This window comes from Zalophus californianus, chromosome X (genome assembly GCF_009762305.2).
Source record: "Zalophus californianus isolate mZalCal1 chromosome X, mZalCal1.pri.v2, whole genome shotgun sequence".
In the NCBI taxonomy this organism is placed as follows: Eukaryota; Metazoa; Chordata; class Mammalia; order Carnivora; family Otariidae; genus Zalophus; species Zalophus californianus.
This window is the reverse complement of record NC_045612.1, coordinates 69,938,733-69,958,530: the sequence shown is the minus strand read 5'-3', so window position 1 is coordinate 69,958,530 and position 19,798 is coordinate 69,938,733. Positions and strand designations below refer to the sequence as shown.

The 19,798-nt window shown below is 43.9% G+C and overlaps 1 protein-coding gene across 1 annotated transcript in view; it reads right to left on the bottom strand.

The window, feature by feature from the left end:
- Positions 1 to 598: 598 nt before the first annotated feature.
- The window catches only part of LOC118356575 (doublesex- and mab-3-related transcription factor C2-like), a 341,912-nt gene continuing 322,712 nt past the window's right edge, over positions 599 to 19,798 (bottom strand). The window contains exons 2-6 of the mRNA XM_035725775.1: positions 4,105 to 4,323; positions 3,859 to 4,016; positions 3,050 to 3,186; positions 1,699 to 1,843; positions 599 to 711 (exon numbers count right to left, since the gene is read on the bottom strand). Of these exons, the coding sequence (XP_035581668.1) occupies positions 599 to 711; positions 1,699 to 1,843; positions 3,050 to 3,186; positions 3,859 to 4,016; positions 4,105 to 4,319 (768 nt within the window). The 5' untranslated portion in view covers positions 4,320 to 4,323. The remainder of the gene's footprint in view (positions 712 to 1,698; positions 1,844 to 3,049; positions 3,187 to 3,858; positions 4,017 to 4,104; positions 4,324 to 19,798) is intronic.

Genomic DNA, 19,798 nt, shown 5'->3' with positions numbered 1-19,798 from the left:
ACCCTTCTTTATCTCTACCATTTTCTTGTCTAGTCGTGTTAAGAAATCCCAGTTATTGAGTAAGGTGAGTCTCACTTTGGAAAGTAAAGTGAACAAGTCTGTTAGAGTCAGGATGGTCTAAGTTATACTGTGGTAACAAACAACTCCTCTATCTCACTGCCTTACAACAGCAAGGGTTTATTATTTGTTCACACACATCAATCGAGACATGAAATGAACACACCCTTCTATTTTGACAAGCATGAATACATACGTGAGTGCATGGCTATGTTTGCAATCACAAGTCAAATGAAAACTCTGGCATGTGAACATAAGACCTCCCACAGAACCCTATTTAGAGACTGATCAGCTTAGACCACACAACCCTGTTTTTCTAAGAAACATGAAAAGGCCCCCAAATCCAAGGCAGTAAGGGATGGAGGTACAAGGATACCCACCCTCAGCCAAGGAATTGCCCCATACAATAAAAAGAGTCTGAAAAGCTTGTAAAAGAACCTGAAGTTTAAGAAAAAAAGAACATGTTAAGCATATTGGATATTAAACATTTTGCAAATGCATAAATAGGCAGCACTCTAGTGAGGCCTCCTCTTCTGCGCTTCTAGCTCAAGAGGGAGATGCACCCCAGATGTCCAATAGGCAGAGAAATGGAGCTGGCTGGTCTGGGTCGCAGAGAGGGGCTAGGAGGTTGGGGTCCTCTATCTCCAGCAGGAGCTGCACATAGAAAGGAAGGCATCAGAGCCAGGTCACATCCACTTCCCCTCCAGGCTCTCCCCTCTCTTCTGTTCCACCCGATCTAGGCTTTGTCACCTGGACTACAGACTGCAGCACAGAACCCTTCCTCACTGATTTGCTCAGCTCGGGTCTTGCCTGCTCCAATCCCTCCGTCAAAACCACCACATTTCTTTTGGTGGAGCCCAAGCTCTTTGCATATACTCCTCCTTAGCTCAAACATTCCCTGGCTCCTCACCACCCACAGTTTCTGGTCTAGCCCCTCAGCCCGCCATTCAGGACCTCTGTGAGTGGCCCCTTCTCCAGCCTCATCCCCTTCTGTTCCAGCAGTTCCTCCTTCACTCAGGTCACTGCTGCACCCACACACCCGTCCCCCACCCAACATTTTGTTCTGGCAAAGCCCAGCCTTCCCTCTCAGCCTTCCCGGGCATCTAGCTGTCCTCAGACTTCCTCTGGTCCTTCCACTCCAGGCTCATCTATTGAAATTTAGCCACAAAACGCAAGGGAAGTATGAAGGCATCCAGGCTCCACATGGAGACTGGAATCAAAGACCAGGTCTCCCTCCAGCCTAGGCTCTTATCACCTATGTGTATCCTGCCCACCACAGCAGACTGCAGGGGTGTGGGTAGAAAGCTCTGGGCTGGGAGCGAGGAGACCTGGGTGTTCCACCCGATAGGCCGCATGCCCCAGTGCACGTCGCTGCCACTCGCAGGGCCTCAGTTTCCTCGTTTCTTGATGCCAGGGCCCGGCGCATTTGCTGTCGAGCACTGAGCTCGATAAACTGATGATTCATCACCATCAACCATCGACTGCCATCTCTGGCATCAGACCGAGGAGCTTGGGTGCCTGGGCCCAAGGTGGTTCAGCCCACCAACCCCGGCCTCCCAGTTAGGCCCTGCTTACGACAACGCCCTCCCATTTCCCAACCCTCCCCCCCACCCCGTGTTCTCCTCTCAAGGACCAGGCTACCTGCCGCCGCGGAGGGCTGCAGCAGGGAGACGGAGCTAGAAGATGCCTGGGGAGAGTCTCTCAGAATCAGCAGAGCCTCGGCCGCTTCCAGCTTCCGCTGCCACTCTGAGGCAGAAACCGAGTCCTGGTCAGAAGCTTCAGGAGCCTGCAGCGGAAAGGGTGTGAGAGAATGGGACCTGAAAAGCCATGCCTCCCCACCTCATGGGGCCAGTGGTCCTTCAGTCCCGGGTTCCGCTGAAGGCCCCACCCATGCTGGGTGCGTTCAGGTGGGGCCTTCAGCTCTTCCCGGTCACTAAGTTTGGCCCCTGCCAGGGTTCTGGACCCTGCTCTTTTCCCAGGATCTGTGGCTGCAGGAGGACAGGGCCAAGGACGGATGGCACAGGGCTGGAGCACCGGCGCTGAGCATCTAGAAACAAGGAAAAGAAAGGCCAGGGGATTCAACCCTCTGGCAGACACACACTACCAGTAGAGAAACAGGGCCAGGATCTTGCGATATCTGGATGTGGGAGTCTGAATGCCTGCGGGCCATCAGCCGTTGTGGCTTGCACAAGTCCTTTCCCCTGTTGGGTCTGTTTTCCTTTCTAGGTCCTTCTTCAATATCTCTCCTGAGACACCAATTCCTGCCAGCGTTTCTAAAACTCCCAGGGCAACGGTGACGATTGTGGGGAATCCCAGGTGTCTGTGTTCTAATCTGCAAAGCACCTGGAGAAATGGGATCGCGGTCCCTGTCGAGGGACTGGTTCTCACCTCCATATTCCCCAACCCCATGGAGCCTGAAGGACCAGCTTGGCTCATCTAATGGCTGGAAGCTTTCTCTACTGACCTCTGGACTCTGCCCCTGGGCCCCTGGGCCCCATGGCCCTCACCATCTTGGCACGTTCCCCCCCGCTTTTCAACAGGACCTTCTATCCCATCAATCTGTTTCACGTGGAATAACAGCCTCCGTTAGTTGAAGTCCTGCTATGTGGCACGCCTTGGCCTAGCCCTCTTGTCAGTGCTGTAAGTGTGGGATATTGTCCCCATCAGTACACTGCTAGTACACACTGGAAATGGAGGCTTGGAAATGTAATGTCACGTGTCCAAAGTCTCACAGATAGGCAACCGCAAGGCTGGGAGAGCCCTGCCCTTGCCCGCTAGTCTGAGATGCTGCCTTCTCCACTCCTCCTCCTCCCCCCACTCCTCCTCCCCCTGCCACTTCTTGTCCGGCTCCTCTCCTCCCCCTCCTCCTCCTCCTCCTCATCGGCCGCCTCCTTCACTCCCTCCTTCTATCTCCCACGGCATCAAGCACAAAGGTTGGGCACCCGATAACACAATATACAACTAGCTCCATGTGCCTTCTCACTTTACTCACATGCTGGGCAGGGCAGGAGTCCTGTGGGGCTTCCTGGAAAGAGAAATTGTTCGTCGCATCTTCAAGGCTGCTGGAGTCCAGGACAGAGACAAAGAATTTGGGGCATGACCAGTCAGCAGAGCTCCCTGGGCGCTTGCCTGGAGGAGCAGGGAGCACAGGGTGGAGTCAGGCACCAGGCCGGCCATGGAGAAGAGATACGTATGGGTATGTTCTGGGATGAGGATAGGAGCCCAGAACGTCAGAGCTGAGCAGACCTGGAAGACCAGCCAGGTCCTACTCTTTATTTTCCACCTGGTGAAACTGAGGCCCAGAGAGGACGAGTATTATTTCTCCAAGGTCATATGGCAAGCTGCAGTAGGGTTAGGGAGGGAACCCACATCTTCAGGACACAGAGAAGGGTCTGGGCTGTGAGTGAGATGGGAACCTCCCCCACAGGCCCCGGACTCTCCTTACCTTCCCGGGGGTTGCACGGGGGTGGGTGGGCCTCAAGCTGGGACATGATGTTCTCCTTCCCAGCTGTGGAAACCTGGGGACACTTTAGGTGAACCTTTCCCCCTGACCCCACCCCACTCTTCCTCACCCGCAGTCTGAAGTCTCATCTCACCGTGGACCATTTTGCCCCCCCAGATCTCTCCTTCCCACCAACACTTGGTAGATAATGTTGATGACATCTATTAGGTGGGGCAGCTAAAGGCCCGGGGAGTAATTTGCCAAGGCCACATCAAAACTGGGTAGTAGGACTGGCAACAGAACTGCTCAAAGCTCCCTTCCCCCAAACCCAGACGCCCTCCCTGGCCAGAGACACTCACTGAGGGCTCCTGCTTGAATGGTCAACTTCTTGACATGGCTGTGAGCTTTGCGAGGGGAGGCCTCACTCCTTGTCAGTCCTTGAGCCAGGTGCCTCTTTAGCTGTGCCCCCTGCTCCCTCTTCAAGGCACTCTCAGCAGGCAAGACACTGTGGTGTTCCCTAAAGTGGGGGATTGCAGGTCAACAGTCAGTCACATTTAGGGGAGGCCCACCCCCACACCCCCACCCCCATCAGACACCATACTCACGAGAAGAAGGCACACTTGGGACAATCGCAGGCCTGGAAGAGGCAGAGGTGCTCCTGGTCCTTGATTTGGTCAGTGAAGCCGTGGTTGTAGCAGCGGGCACAGCGACTTACAGCTCTTTTGGGGCCAAGTTCAATCCCCCACGGGGCTCCGGTCTCAAGCCCCGTGGGGGAGTCGGAGGGGCAGCAGGGCACAGCAGGCATTTCATTGGGATCCATGGTTCTAGGGCCGGGATTGGAGGTCAGGATGGCCACATGATCCCCTACCCTCAACATACTTCCTCTGCCCTTTGAAAACCCCACCTGAGGTGCCTGGATTCTTCTTCACCCAGCTCACCGCTGAAATCACATCGCACCCAACCTTCTCACTCACGTAGCCTCCTTCCCAGGAAGCCGCACTCACGCATAGCCCCATTCCAAGAAACTCTTGGCATGGTTCCTGTAAACTTTCAATCCAACTGCTAATCTCCTTGCTTACATGGACCCCATTTTCAGGCACTCCTGTGCCCCCTTCCACAATTACTGCCCTCCCCTTCTCGTGGATCATCCTGTACTCTGCCATACCTCACTGTTTTCCCTGCCATCCACTTCCACAATTATCTTCCTAACCTCCTGCATTCATTCCCTCCCTACTCATGATTCTGGCTGCCCCCCCACCTCAATTCTGTTATTAGTATGTCTTACATTCAACTTTCCGCTCACACCCCATTCTGATTTTCTTCCTGCACCCCACTGTAAGCTTAATTATTCTCTCAGCAACCCCCCAATACTTTAGGCTGACAACCCCTTTGTACCCCATGAAATTTGATTATGCTGCTGGATCCCAAGCCCCTCTTTCAATAATTATTTTTATTCATCCCTTCGATTATTCATTGACTAGATCCATGTTGAGCCCCCTATCGAATGCCAGACCCTGATCTAGTCAGCAGTCGACTCCTCGGGTGTTATGCTGAGTGAAATAAGTCAATCAGAGAAAGACATGTATCATATGACCTCACAGATATGAGGAATTCTTAATCTCAGGAAACAAACTGAGGGTTGCCAGGGAGTGGTGGGGGGTGGGAGGGATGGGGTGGCTGGGTGATAGACATTGGGTAGGGTATGTGCTCACCGTAGTGAGTGCTGTGAATTGTGCAAGACTGTTGAATCACATATCTGTACCTCTGAAACAAATAATGCAACATATGTTAAGAAAAAAGAAAAAGAAGAAGATAGCAGGAGGGGAAGAATGGAGGGGAGTAAGTCAGAGGGGGAGACGAACCATGAGAGATGATGGACTCTGAAAAACAAACTGAAGATTCTAGAGGGGAGGAGGGTGGGGGGATGGGTTAGCCTGGTGATGGGTATTAAAGAGGGCACATTCTGCGTGGAGCACTGGGTGTTATGCACAAACAATGAATCATGGAACACTACATCAAAAACTAATGATGTAATGTATGGTGATTAACATAACAATAAAAAATAAACAAAAAACCCCAAAAATAAAAACAGCCGACTCCTCACCGCACTAACTCTTTTCTTCCACCAACAGAACCCTCTCTGCTCTCATGCAAACCCATGTATTCCCTGCACAGCCCCCCAACAGTCTTCCATGCTCCTCTTCACACTTCAACGGTTATGCTTGGGTACACCTTCCCCGTCCCTCACATCTGGGGTGCACCACCTCATCTCAGGCAGCCCAGTCATTCGCTGCCACTACCACATCAGAATCAAAGGATCAAAGGCAGGGGCATGAGCCCTGCCTCAGGTTCCAGAGGCCAGGGGTCAGGGAGCTGAGGCGAGGGTTTCCTCCCACATGTACTGGGTGGTTGTTGCTTCGGGGGGCCGGGAGGGTCGGGGAGACGGGGTGGAGTGGGACATCAGGAGGTACTCCACTGAGGTGGAGAAGAGGAGAAGGGGTTGGCCATCCAGAGCAGGAGGGAGGGAGGAAAGAAGATGTGTGGAGAACGAGGGTCCTATTCCTGATGCCAGCCTGTGGTTACCTCAGCCGCCCGCAAGTCCAGATCCAACAGTAGGGACAGAAGGTGGGAGGAGGGAAGACCCAGCTCTCTCTCCCTTTCCCGCCCTTCCCACAAAGGCCAATGAGCTTCCAGCGCTGCCTTCCTCCTCCCACGGTTGTGGCCGGTGACCAATGAGCTTCGACTTCCGTTGACGTTCACCCACCAAAGTCCCGCCCCTCTCGCCTTCCTTGCACTTCTCCGTGTGCTGGCTTTACTAAGCCAGTCAGTAACTCGTGAAGTGAGGTGAAGCGAAACTTTGTGCTCCCTAAACCTTGTTTCCCAGACTTTTCTCTCTTGGGATGTGAAATATTATATGTGCATGCCTATTTAACTCATGTCCTGGATATCCTGTAACTTACTCTTATGAAATTCCGCATGTGTTTTTAAGATTCATCCATATTCCTACGTCAGGGATTGTCCATCATGGGGGCAATTCTACACCCCCAGGGAACATTTGGCAGTGCCTGGAGTCATTTTGGTCCATCTTTGCCGTGTCTCTGTGTCTGAGCTCCCTCTTCGGTTCCACAGATAAATTTGTCTGTTCCTGTGCCGATACTACACCATCTTCATTTTTACCTCTTGATAAGACATCTTGATCTATGGTAGGGCAAGTCCCCACATCTTATTCACAATCTTCAAACATGTCTTCCTTATTCTTCACCTTTTGCCCTTCCAGTGTAAGTGTCAGAATCAGCATGTCACGTTCCTTGAAAACTCATTTGCACCAGATTGGGGCTGCATTTTCATTAAATCTGTGGATAAGTTCCGGGAGAATCGACCATCTTTAGGACACCCAGCCCTCCTAGTCACCAACATGGCATATCTCTCGTTTATGTGGGGCTTCCTTAACGTTTCCATCTTTAGTTTAGTATTTAGTTTTATCTTTTGTACATTCAGATCTTGTACATCTTTTCTTGCATTCATCCCAAGATACTCTAGAGTGTTGTTGCTCTTGTGCTTGTTATCCACTTAAAATGATATTTTCTAATGGTATCTAACTTATAGAAATCCATTTGACTTTTTAAAAAGTATACTGACCTTAAAGTCAGCCACCCTGCTAAACTCTGTGATATCGATTCATTTGTCCTCAGACGTTCTGCAGTTTTTCCTGAATCTGTGACTTACAAAAGCATAATAATCGATTTACAGGTTTCTTAAACCTATACTGGCTCGCCAGGGCAAGGTCGAACAGACATGACCAAATTCGACCTCTTTAGGTTGTCCCTAATATTAAATAGAATGCTGCCAACATTTCCATAATAAAATGTTTCCTGGGTTTCACTGTTTCCTTCTTCCTTCACTTCCTCCCTTCCTTCCTTCATTCCTCCCTCCCTATCTCCCTCCCTCTGTTCCTTCCTTCTTTCCTTCCTTCCTTCCTTTTCTTGTTTCCTCTTCCTTTCTTCCTTTGTTTTCTTCTTCCTTTCACTCATTTCTTTCTTTATTCTTATTACTTTCTTTCTTTCTTTCTTCTTTCTTTCTTTCTTTATTTCTTTCTTTCTTTCTTTCTTTCTTTCTTTCTTTCTTTCTTTCTTTTTCTTTCTTTCCCTTTATAAGACTAAGGAGTTTCCCATTTATTTCCAGTTTAAGAAGTCTGTCTTAAAAACCATGAATAGATATTGAATTTTACTTTTTGGTCTCTACTGAAATGATCAAGAGTCTGTTTAGTCTGTTAATACAGTGTTATTTGTAGATGCTTTTTTCAAAATCTTTAATGAAGCTTACAATCACAAAAGGACAAAATTCTCAAGTGTGTATCTTAATGAGTTTTCAAAAATTAAACATATACATTCAGTTAGCACCTAGAGCAAGCAACAGAATATGTTGGCAACACACAAACTTCTCTCATGTCCCTTTCTATCTATCTATCTATCTATCTATCTATCTATCTATCTATCTATCATCTATCTATCATCTATCTAATGTGAAGCCAGCTTTGCTCTCCTAGGATAAATGCAACTTCGTTATGGTGGATCATCTTTTGTAGATACTGGTGGGTTCAGTTTGCTAAAATTTTGCTTAGGATTTTTACATCTTCTGCTCATGAGCATGATCGACTTGAAGTCCCTCTTTCTCATACTAACCTTGCCGGTTCCAGTGTCAAGGTTTTCTAGTCTCATAGCCTGAGTTGGGGAATAGTTTCTCTTTTCTATCCTCTGGAAGTTTTTGTATAACATTGGGATTGTTGGTCTTGAGACTTTAAAACTTGACCACTAAACAGCTGACATACCAGTTCTCTTCATTTTTTCCCTTAAATTGTACTGTGGATAATTTCAAACATATACAAACAGGGTTTGCATATAAACTTACAATCTCCAGGTTCATTACAATAGAGCTGTGCACCTGGAACATTAACGAGCTTGCTTCAGAATCCAACAAAGCCAAAGAGCTTGTGAAAACAGATTGCCGAGCTCCACATCTATAGTCTCAGATTAAAAAATCTGGCGTGGGACCCAGAGTTTGCCTTTCTGACAAGTTCCCTGGTGATTCAGATGCTGCTCGCGGGGGAACCACACTTTGAGAACACTGTACGAGAGAGAATAGTGAGGGAACCTCCAAGTATCCGTCACTGGGCTGCAACGGTTAACCACTCACAGCCAATTTCATTTCATATATATCTTCTCCCCTCCGTCTCTTCCAGATTATTTTCAAGAAGATACCAGAAATCGTTTTATTTTTTTGTGGAACACTTCATCACATAACTCTGAAATATGAGCAATCCATCTTCCTCAACTATCTATTTGAAAATAGATTCAAAACACACAAAGTTGAACAGTGAACATTCTTTCACCTAGATTTCATATTGTCCCATTGCTTTCTCTCTCCTTTTTCTTTTTTGCCTAACCACTCAAGTTCCAAACTCTTCATCCAATTACTTTCAAATGCATCTCCTAAGAACTAGGATCTTCTCCTGTCTAACCATATTACTATTGTCATCTTGAAGAAATTTAACAGTGGCATGATAACATTATCTAAGTCCATCTACAGTTCATATTCCAATTTCCCCCAGTTGCCCCAATGATACCCTTTTGAGGGTCAACATTTCAAGCAAGTATCATACATTGCATTCAGTTGTCATGTCTCTTTAGTATCTTCTAGTCCCAAACAGTCCCTCAACTTAAATCTTCCATGACAATAACATTTGCCAAGAGCCTAGGCCTGTTTGCTTCCAATGTGGCCACGATACGGCTTTGCCTGATATTTTCCTCTCGTTTAGATGATTTCTGTTTCACATTCTTGGCAAGGATATTAAATAGGTGATGCGTAGTTCACATGACATCCCATCTGGAAGCTCCTAAGGTCAGTTTGTCTAGCTGTCGGTGCTGCTATTGGCATGACTCAGTTTGATCCCTTATTTACGGTATCGTTGGACAGATCAGTCCATTGTAAAGCTACCTTTGTCTGTCTGTGACTTACAAGCAGTCTGTAGCATGATATATTTTTTTTTTAAGATTTTGTTTATTTGACAGACAGAGACAAGAGCAAGAGAGGGAACACCAGCAGGGGGAGTGGGAGAGGAAGAAGCAGGCTTCCCGCTGAGTCAGGGAGCCTGATGTGGGACTTGATCATGGCCTGAGTCCAAGGCAGACGCTTAGTGGCTGAGCCACCCAGGCGCCCCTGTAGCATGATATTTTGATACCATGTGGGTATTCTGTTTCCTCCCCACAGAATTTCACCTCTTGGCCTTAGATTTTGTTCCTGGTTCTTGTCTGATTTGATCATTGCTTGGGTGGTTGAAAAATGATGACTTTCTATTTGCTATCATTTCTTCTACTTTTATTGGCAGACATTTTGCTGTAAAGATGAACATCTCGGTCCCCCACCCCCACTCTGTTGCTGTTGTTTCTGTTGTGTTTTCGGCAGCAGGGAAAGATGAAAAGCCATTCAGGTGTGGTGTTCAAAGAAATATAAAGAGAATAAAGTGGACAAAATAAGAGAAACGTAAACAAGTTTAAGATGAATTGGGTAAGAATTTCTCTAACAGTTCAAACATAATGACAAAATCTATTGGCTGAAATTAACAACAACAACAACAAAGTTTTCAACAATTATTAAGGGTACCTGAGTTATAAATTTGGTCAGCTATAAAATGGCTTGTGTATTTTGGGCACACACACACACACACACACACACACACACACACACACTCACACATACACAAATATTTTAGAGAGACACAGGCTAAAAAAACATAAATAAAAACACTATTTCAGTTCAGAACGTATGTTAGAAAACTGTGACACGATGTATTACATTTTACAAAAAGCAGAAGATCTTCCACTAAGTGTATATAATACAAGAGCTTTCTGACACGATGAAAGATGAATTGATACAAAATCTGAAAAAGAAATTTCAAATACCTTATTTTTACCATCACATGGGTCGTGAGACATGAGACCCTGGCCAATTAATACTTTAGGTACATTTTGTCTCCAAGGGCTTTGCAATTTGCAAAGACATGATTTATAGTTTTAAAAATTGAACTCGTGGCATGGATATTGTGGAATCTGTTCTATTGCTTACAAAAGAATTTGAGCTAATTACAAAAAAATAGCTTCTGTCATGAAGGGCAATGATCTAGCTGTTATGCTGGAAATCAAATTTTATTGTTGTTTTAAATCAAGAGTCCAATGTTTCTCTTATTCTTCTTTCCACTGTGAGATACATATTGAAAACACAGGTGCTTTAGGTTTCTAAAGTAGAGTATATGTCACTTATCATGGATAGAGTTATTAATGTCATTCAGTAAATATGTGCAAATGTAGTGATTCATTGTAGGTTAATTTTGTGGGTCTCGCTAGAGGTTTTTAAGTTTTATGGATCTTTTCAAGGAACCAGATTTCTGTTTCACTGATTTTCTCTATTGTTTTCTGTTTTATATTTCATTGATTACTGGACTTAATCTTTATCATTGCCTTCCTTCTCCTCACTTAGGGTTTATTTTGATCATCTTCTTCTAGTTTCCTGAGGTGAGAACTTAGATTATTGATTCGATGCTTTTCCTTTTACTTAGTGGAAGCCCTTAATAATATAAATTTCCCTTTCAGCAATGCTTTAGCTTCATCCCACAAATTTTGGTGTGTCTTATAATCATTTCCATTCAGTTCAACTCATTTCTTGATGTGCTGGAACATTTTCCCTTTAGTCCATAGATTCGGTGGCCTCCTTACCACTGGGTGTTGTTCAAAGTCCTGAAATCATTTCAGCAGGGATAGGGCGGGTTGCCTCCTTACTGCCTGGTGGAGGTATAATTGCAGAATTTTCACATGATTGATTTCCACTGACATAGGAGGGGCAGAATGGCCCCCATTTCCACCAGTCAGATGTGGAATTTTAGGCTGCCCATTAGACCCTTTGCTGGCTTGTGTGGGCGCAAGGCCATAGTTCGTTCTGTGGTGGTTGGCTGAAGTGGAGCTCTTAGTGTCAAAGGGTTTTCCTGTCTTGTTAGGCTGCCACTTTTCTGACCCTTATGCTAGAGACAGCAGGCTTTTTTTGCAGCTGTTTTGTTGTTGTTGTCCTTGTTGTCGTTGTCATGGTTGTCATCATCATTGGTTTGCCTATGTCTTTTGTCATTCCTGAGGAGCTGGCTTCTTCAGCTCAAAGTCTGGGATATATGACACAGAAAGAAAACCAAGGGAACTCACCCTTTTGTCCTTCCTTTGGTTCTGAGATCCCTAGTTGTTCTGCCTTTGCCTCTCCACTTTGCAGAGTCCTGTGTTTCTTTTATATATGGTGCCCGGGGTTTTAAGCTGCATTTAGTGGGAAGAATAGAGAAATGTACTTCGATTCTGTCCCCCCAGAAGCAGAAGTCTCCATATGAATTTAATTATAAGTCCTGGTTTTTAGCATGTGTTTGGATTTATAGTTAAATTTAAACTCAATTTTAATCCAACTTAAAACAATTGGATTTTAAATGAAAATTAAAATTAAATACAGCTTTTGAATTAATATATTTGTCTTTGATTAGAAACTCTAATCGCAAGAGATAGGCACATCTATCTGATAAGCTATATTTGAAAGGTATACCTAAAAATGCATGTGCTTTGTAAGACTGATGGATCACAGACCTGTACCCCTGAAACAAATAATACATTATATGTTAACTAAAAAAAACGCATGTGCTTTGAAGAAACAAATTAACATTCAAAAGATTACCAGAGAAATCAGGAATAATTAAAACAATTCTATCATAGGTAAAACCCAAATTTTAGGTTGGAATAATACTTTCAGGGGGAAATTTCTCAGTCCCTAACTTTGGATGTTTTTCCCCAATTTCTAAGATATATCTACTTCATTGAGTTAATATTCAGAAACACACTTCAGCATCAATAACCAAATATGAGGATTCCTATAAAAGCTGTTGGAATGACAATTTGGAAAGATGTAGCAAATTCGTCGCTTGGTAAATTCATTCATCTTAGGCGAGTTGATTTTGTTGTCACCCAACATCGCAAAGCATTAACAGGGAGGAATCCTGAACAAAGGGAGCTCTTCTCCTGGCCACTGACCATCTGTGCAAGCACACAGAGGGAGGAACTCATTGTTGGCCAATGAGTCCAGTGGATTCTGAATCTCTTAATTTGGATCACTGTAATAGATTTTGCAGGTTTGTGGCATTTCAGAGGTTTGTCAATAGTAATTAGAGCTAATATTTTGGGAGCATTAGCTATTTGCCAGATAGCGTACTAAATGTTCTACAGACAGTGTCCCATGTAAGACCCATCCCCATTATTATCCTAAATTTTGCAAATTGGAAATCTGAGGCTGAGGGGAGCTAAGTGATGTGCCCAGCTAAGAAGTGGTAGAACTAAGTTTCAAATTAAAAACTGTCTACCTTAAATAATTGACATTTGTAGGCTCTTGACAACTTTACAGACATACTTATCCAAGGTTTCAGAGTACCTTGAGTAATCAAACCCTGAACAAACAGGTTGTACGTTAGTAGGCATCTCTTGCAATTCAAAAGGTTTCACGTGAGGAGACATTGTATATAAACTCAGATTTCAGGCTACTGTTGGGTTATCTTTGATCAATGGCAAAGTGATATTTGTTGAATATGCAGAGATTGATTCAAAAGGAGAAAGATGGAGCTATATTTCCATACTGTGGTGTGAAGAGTAGTCCTTTGGATCTCTTCTATATTTTACCCCGAAGTCTATCAATAACCAGCAAGGTGGTGGGCTGCATCAATATAAAAATAAGCCATTTCCGTGGAAAATACTACCTTGGTGCTATGCAATTATGAAAACCAAGATTGGTTGTTCAAATGAATCTCTGTTTCTAGCTCTTCATATGGGAGATCTCTGCAGTCCTTCATCTGCACTCTTATTCACTTGAGACTCACAGCTTCCTGAAGGGATTAGGGGTGAAATCAGTTGTGACCAGAGATATTAGTTCAGTCTTGCTGCCAAATATCCAGGTGAAAACCTGGTGATATTTAAGACATGGAGGCCATAAAGAACTCCCATTGAACTGAATTAAGATACAACTTGGTGACTGAAGCACCTGGGTGGCTCAGTCGGTTAAGCGTTCCACTCTTGATTTTGTCCAGGTCATGATCTCAGGGCCGTGGGATCGAGCCCGGCATCAGGCTCTGTGGTCAGCAGGAAGTCTGCTTCTCTCCCTCTCCCTCTGTCCCTCCCCCTGCTCTCTCTCTCTCTCTCTCTCAGATAAATAAATTAAATCTTTTAAAAAAAGATACAACTTTGTGACCAGATGCAGGCTTGGCAATCATTATGATTCACATGTTCCAGTTAAATTGATGTTTTTCAAGAGTGACAACTTTGATCAAAGATGGTATCTTATACATCTTAGCTCCAACAGCTCTTGTTGTGTTCCCTTTCACATGGTCAGTGACTAACAAAAATGGTTTCTTCAGAGACATGTAAGTGCCAAGCACGGCAACAAACACCGTGATAGACAAGCACAGTGAAAGGTTGTATTGGAAGCCAGCCAAAATGACAGGGGAAGAACCTCTGAAAACTCTGTCCTCCTTGAAAGCCATGAGAAAACTGGCAGGGGCGCCTGGGTGGCTCAGTCGTTAAGTGTCTGCCTTCGTTCGGCTCAGGTCATGATCCCAGGGTCCTGGGATCGAGTTCCACATCGGGCTCCCTGCTTGGCGGGAAGCCTGCTTCTCCCTCTCCCACTCCCCCTGCTTGTGGTCCTGCTCTCGCTGTCTCTGCCTCTGTCAAATAAATAAATGAAAATCTTAAAATAACAACAAAAAAGAGAAAACTGGCAGAAAATTTCAGAATCAATGTTTTCAGAACTCTGGAAATTCACCAAAATCATGCAACAACCTCAGTATGTTTATTCTAGAGAAACAGAAGAATCCCAGTAGGAAGAGTGCGCTATGTGGCATTTTAACTGGCCCTATTCCCATGCTCCTCTATCCAACTCTGTGGTAGCCTTGAATATGGACAGTCTGCAATCGCAGTGAAAGCCAGTAGCCTGGCAGCTGCCACAGGGAGCAGAAAGGAGATGGGCCTCCTGCAAAGTTTCATTTCCAGAGAACTGTCATTATTTGATCTGTCTGGTTGTTCCCTGGATGACCCCACTTGCATGGCTGCCTGTATTTGGACTGACTCAGAGCTTGCCCCATTTGAAGTGCCTTTTCCCTGGGGGCATTTGCCAAAAACATTTAGGGGCAATTATTTGACATTGCAGCTGCCTCAGGCAGTGGGTAACACTTGGGGTGAACAATAGGTGAACCAAAACCTTAAAAGGAAAAACTGAGGAATAAGATGTCCATAGGGACTTTAAAAAGCGATGACACTATCCCTATGAATCTGGAAGACCAGACACATTCCCAAGACTACAGCATGCTCTGGAAAGACCCAAAAAGGCCCTATGCTCTCAACTTTGGTTTATTTTGAGGTTCTGTGAAAGCAGAAATGAAGGCTGATACAGAGTGGACAACTGCCTGGCTGAGTGTTGAAGGCATGCCCAACATACACACAGAGCTCCATGTCAGTGACTGAGAGTCTTAGCAGTTATATAGGCATTTAAAGGCATCTCTGCCAAATCATTAGATAACCACTAAGCTAACCAAACAGTGAATTCAGTGGCCATATACAACAGAGGATACAGACTTTACAGAAGTAGTTCAGAAAAGTCACTAAACAAACAAATGACAACAAGAATACCAAAAACACACAGTAACGATGAAACCTGGAAAGGGGCAGAATCTGAATTCCAGAGTTGCCACATTCTATTACTTAGAACAGATGTTTAGCTTTTGACCAAAACCTATCTGACATGCAGAGGAACAGGGAAGTATGGGATGTACATGGGGATACCCAGACATTGGACTTACTAGACAGAGACTTTAAATCAGCTATTGTAAATACGTTCAACATTTAATAGAAGCCGTGTCTTACGAATTAAATGGAAGTATGAGACTGATGATTCATTAAATAGATACATCATCAAAGAGATGGAAATCGCTTTAAAAATATCAAACAGAAATTCTGGAGTTGAAAAGTACAATAACGACAATGAAAAATTCACTAGACCAGCTGAACGGAAATTGCAATTGGGATTTGAAAGAATCACCGAACGTGGAAGTTAAAGCCGACTGAGACTGTACAGTCTGAGGAAAAGAAAGAAAAAATAATGAAGAAAAATGAACAGAGCCTCGGAGACCTTGTAGGACATGATTAAGCACACCAGCTTATGCATAATGAGAGTCCCTGGAGGAGAGGCGAGGAGATAAAGGGAAAGAAAGAAGATTAGAAAATAATGGCCCAATACTTCCCAAATTTTATTACAGTTATTAATCCAGAGAAACAAAAAGATCTGAAACTCCATGGAGGATAGATTCAAGGATATCTGTACCTTGAAACAGCTTAGCCAAACTCCTGAACACCAAAGACAGTGAGAGAAGGTTGAAAGCAGAAATACAAAAGCAGCTCATCACGTACAAGGGATTCCCAGTAAGATTAACAGCTGACTTCTCATCAGAAACCATGGGGCACCTGATATGATGAGCACTGGGTGATATACTCAACTAATGAATCACTGAACATTACATCGAAAACTCATGATGTCCTGTCTCTTGGCTAATTGAGTTTAAATAAAAAAAAAAAGTTAAATGTAGAGCTACCCTATGACCCAGCAATTGCACTGCTGGGTATTGACCCCAAAAATACACATGTAGTGAAAAGAAGGGGCACTTGCACCCCAATGTTCATAGCAGCAATGTCCACAATAGCCAAACCGTGGAAGAAGCCGAGATGTCCTTCAACAGATGAATGGATAAAGAAGGTTTGGTTCATGTGTAGACTGGAATATTACTCAGCCTGGGTGCTACCATTTACATCGACATGGTTGGAACTGGAGGGTATTATGCTAAGTGAAATAAGACAACCAGAGAAAGACAATTATCGTATGGTTTCACTCATATGTGGAATATAAGGAATAGCACAGAGGATCATAGGGGAAGGGAGGGAAAACTGAATGGGAAGAATTCAGAGAGGGCGACAAACCATGAGAGACTCCTGACTCTGGGAAACAAACAGGGCTGCAGAATGAGAGGTGGGTGGGGGGATGGGGTAACTGAGTGATGGGCGTTAGGGAGGGCACGTGATATGATGAGCACTGTGTGTTATATGCAACTAATGAATCATTGAACACTACATCTGAAACTATTGATGTACTACATGTGAGCTAATTGACTTTAAATTAAAAAAAATGAAAAAGAAAAAGAAGCCATGGGGAACAGAAGATAGTGGGAAGTCATATTCAAAGAAAATGACTGTCTGGCAAGAATTCTCTATCCAGCAAAACTGTCCTTCAAAAATGAAGGTGAAATAAAGCCATTCTCCGATAATGAAAATCTGACTGAATTTATCACTAGGAGGCCTGCCTTACAAGAAATATTAAGGAAAAGTCCCCAAAAGACACTAAAGAGTAATTCAAATCCACATGAAGAAATAAAGAGCATCAAATACAAGTGCATGAAGCAATAATTATAGAACTATCTGGATGGGCTTAAAAGGTATAAAGATGCAATTTTTATGACAATAATAGTACAAAGGAGCTGGAAGTTCCAGAGGTATGTAAGATCAAAGTTTTTACATAATATTGAAATTAAGTTGGTATTACTCTGAATTAGATTCTTTTAAATTAAGATCCTAATTGTAATCTGTGAGGCAACCACTAAGAAAATACTTCAATTTTAGTAAAATTGTAGTAAGCAATAAGGGAATTGTAGTAAGCAATAAGGGAATAAAAATGGTAGGAGAGAAAATATTTTTCACACAAAATGGCACCTCAATGGTGTGAGAGAAAAACATAAATACATGAGAAAAAAATGACAATGGCAGACATAAATCCTACCATATCATTAATTACGTTAAATGTAAATGGAATGAACACTAAAAGGCAAAGCAGCTATTGGCAGAATGTCATACAGATAGAAAGCAGAATGGTGGTTGCCAGGGATTGTGGGAAGAGAAGGGGAATGAAGAGTTAGTGTTTCATGGGTACAGAGTTTCACTTGGGAGAAATGAAAAGATTCTGGAGACGGAAATGTTGATGGTTGCACAACAGTTTGAATGTACTTAATGAAACAGAGGTGGATTCCTAAAAAGAGTTAAATGTTAAATTTTACATCATGCGTATTTACCACAGTTTATAAAAAGGAAAAAAAAAAAAAAAGGAAAGCCATCCGCTGCCCATCGTTTGGGAAACTAAATATTGTTAATCTGGCAATACACCCCAAACTGATCTATAGATTCAATGCGATCTCCAACAAAACCCCAGCTGACTTCTTTGCAAAAATAAATTAGCTGATCCCCAAACTCCCATGGAAATTCAAGGATGCAAGGATAGCCAAAGCAATCTTTAAAAGGAAGAGGACTAATTTGGAGGGCTCATTCTTCCCAATTTCAAATCTTACTAGGAAGCTCCAGTAATCAAGACAGTGTGGGTTTATGGGGCGCCTGGGTGGCACAGTCATTAAGCGGCTGCCTTCGGCTCAGGTCATGATCCCAGGGTCCTGGGATCGAGCCCCACGTCTGGCTCCCTGCTCCGCGGGAAGCCTGCTTCTCCCTCTCTCACTCCCCCTGCTTGTGTTCCCTCTCTCGCTGTGTCTCTCTCTGTCAAATAAATAAATAAAATCTAAAAAAAAAAAAAGACAATTGTGGGTTTAGCATAAGGTTAGTTAAATAGATTAATGGAATAGAATTGTAAGTCCATCAAAAAAACTTTCACATTTACACCCAATTGATTTTCAAATAGGTGGCAGGATAAATATATGGGGTAAAAAGGGGTGTTTTCAACAAATGTTACTGGGGGCACCTGGGTGGCTCAGTCGGTTAAGCGTCTGCCTTCGGCTCAGGTCATGATCCCGGAGTCCTGGGATTGAGCCCTGCATAGGGCTCCCTGCTCCGTGGGAAGCCTGCTTTTCCTTCTCCCACTCCCCCTGTTTGTGTTCCCTCTCTCGCTGTCTCTCCCTCTCTGTCAAATAAATAAATAAAAATCTTTGAAGAGAAACTTATTAAAAAAATCTTTAAACAAATGTTACTGGGACAACTGGATATCCACACACAAAAGAATGAAATTGAACCCAACCCTTATTTCACTCCATATACAAAAATTAATTCAAAATGAATCATAGATCGAAATATATGAGCTACAAGTATAGAACTCTTAGAAGAAAGCATAGCAGTAAATTGTCATGACATTGGGTGAGGCAGTGTTTTCTTACGTATACCACCAAAAGGCCAAGGAACAAAATAAAAAGAGATATATTGGGCTTCATCAGATGTTAAAAATGTTATCTGCTGCAAATAATACCATCCAGAAAGTGAAAAGAGACCTTGCAGATTGAGGAAAGTATTTGCAAATCATGTAACCATAAGGGACCTGTACCCAGATGATCCAAATTAGTTTTACAAGCCAATGGTAAAACATATAGCCTCACTGAGAAACGGGGAAAAGATGTGAATAGTCATTTTCCCCAAAAGATAGAGAAATGGTCAATAAGCACATGAAAAGTGTCTTGATGTCATTCGTCCTAAGGGAAATGCAAATAAAACCCACAGTGAGAACCTACTTTACTCCCACTAGATAGCTAAAATCAAAAAGATGGAAAATGATTGTTGTTGAGGATGTGGAAAAATTTGAACCCTCAAGCATTGCTGGTTGGAATGTAAAATGGTGCATACACTTTGGAAAACAGTCTGCCATTCCCTCACATATCAAACACAGGGCCATCATATAACCAAGCAGCTCCAGTCCTTGGTATATACCCAAGAAAAATTAAAATGTGTATCCAAAATCTTGCATACCAATGTCCATAGCAGTATTATTATAATGCCTCCAGAGTGGAAACAAACCAAATGGCCATCAACTGATGACTGGATACATAAAATATGAAATATCCACACAATGGAATATTATTTGGCTATAGAAACAAAGTACTAAAAAGCACTCCCGAAGGTGGTGGTGTAGGAGGATCCTGAGTTCACCATCTCCGGCGGATGCACTGAGGCAACAACTGCATGTATTGCAACTCACGATGAACGTGACCTGAAGACTGGCAGAGTAGCTCTTCCACAGCCTAAGTCATAAAGAGAAGGCTACACTGAAAAGGGTAAGAAAGGCAGAGATACAGCCAGGAACCAAACCACCAGCGTGGCTACCCACAGGCGGGGGGGATATCACAAGTACAGAGGAGTGGAGGAGCAAAGGAGC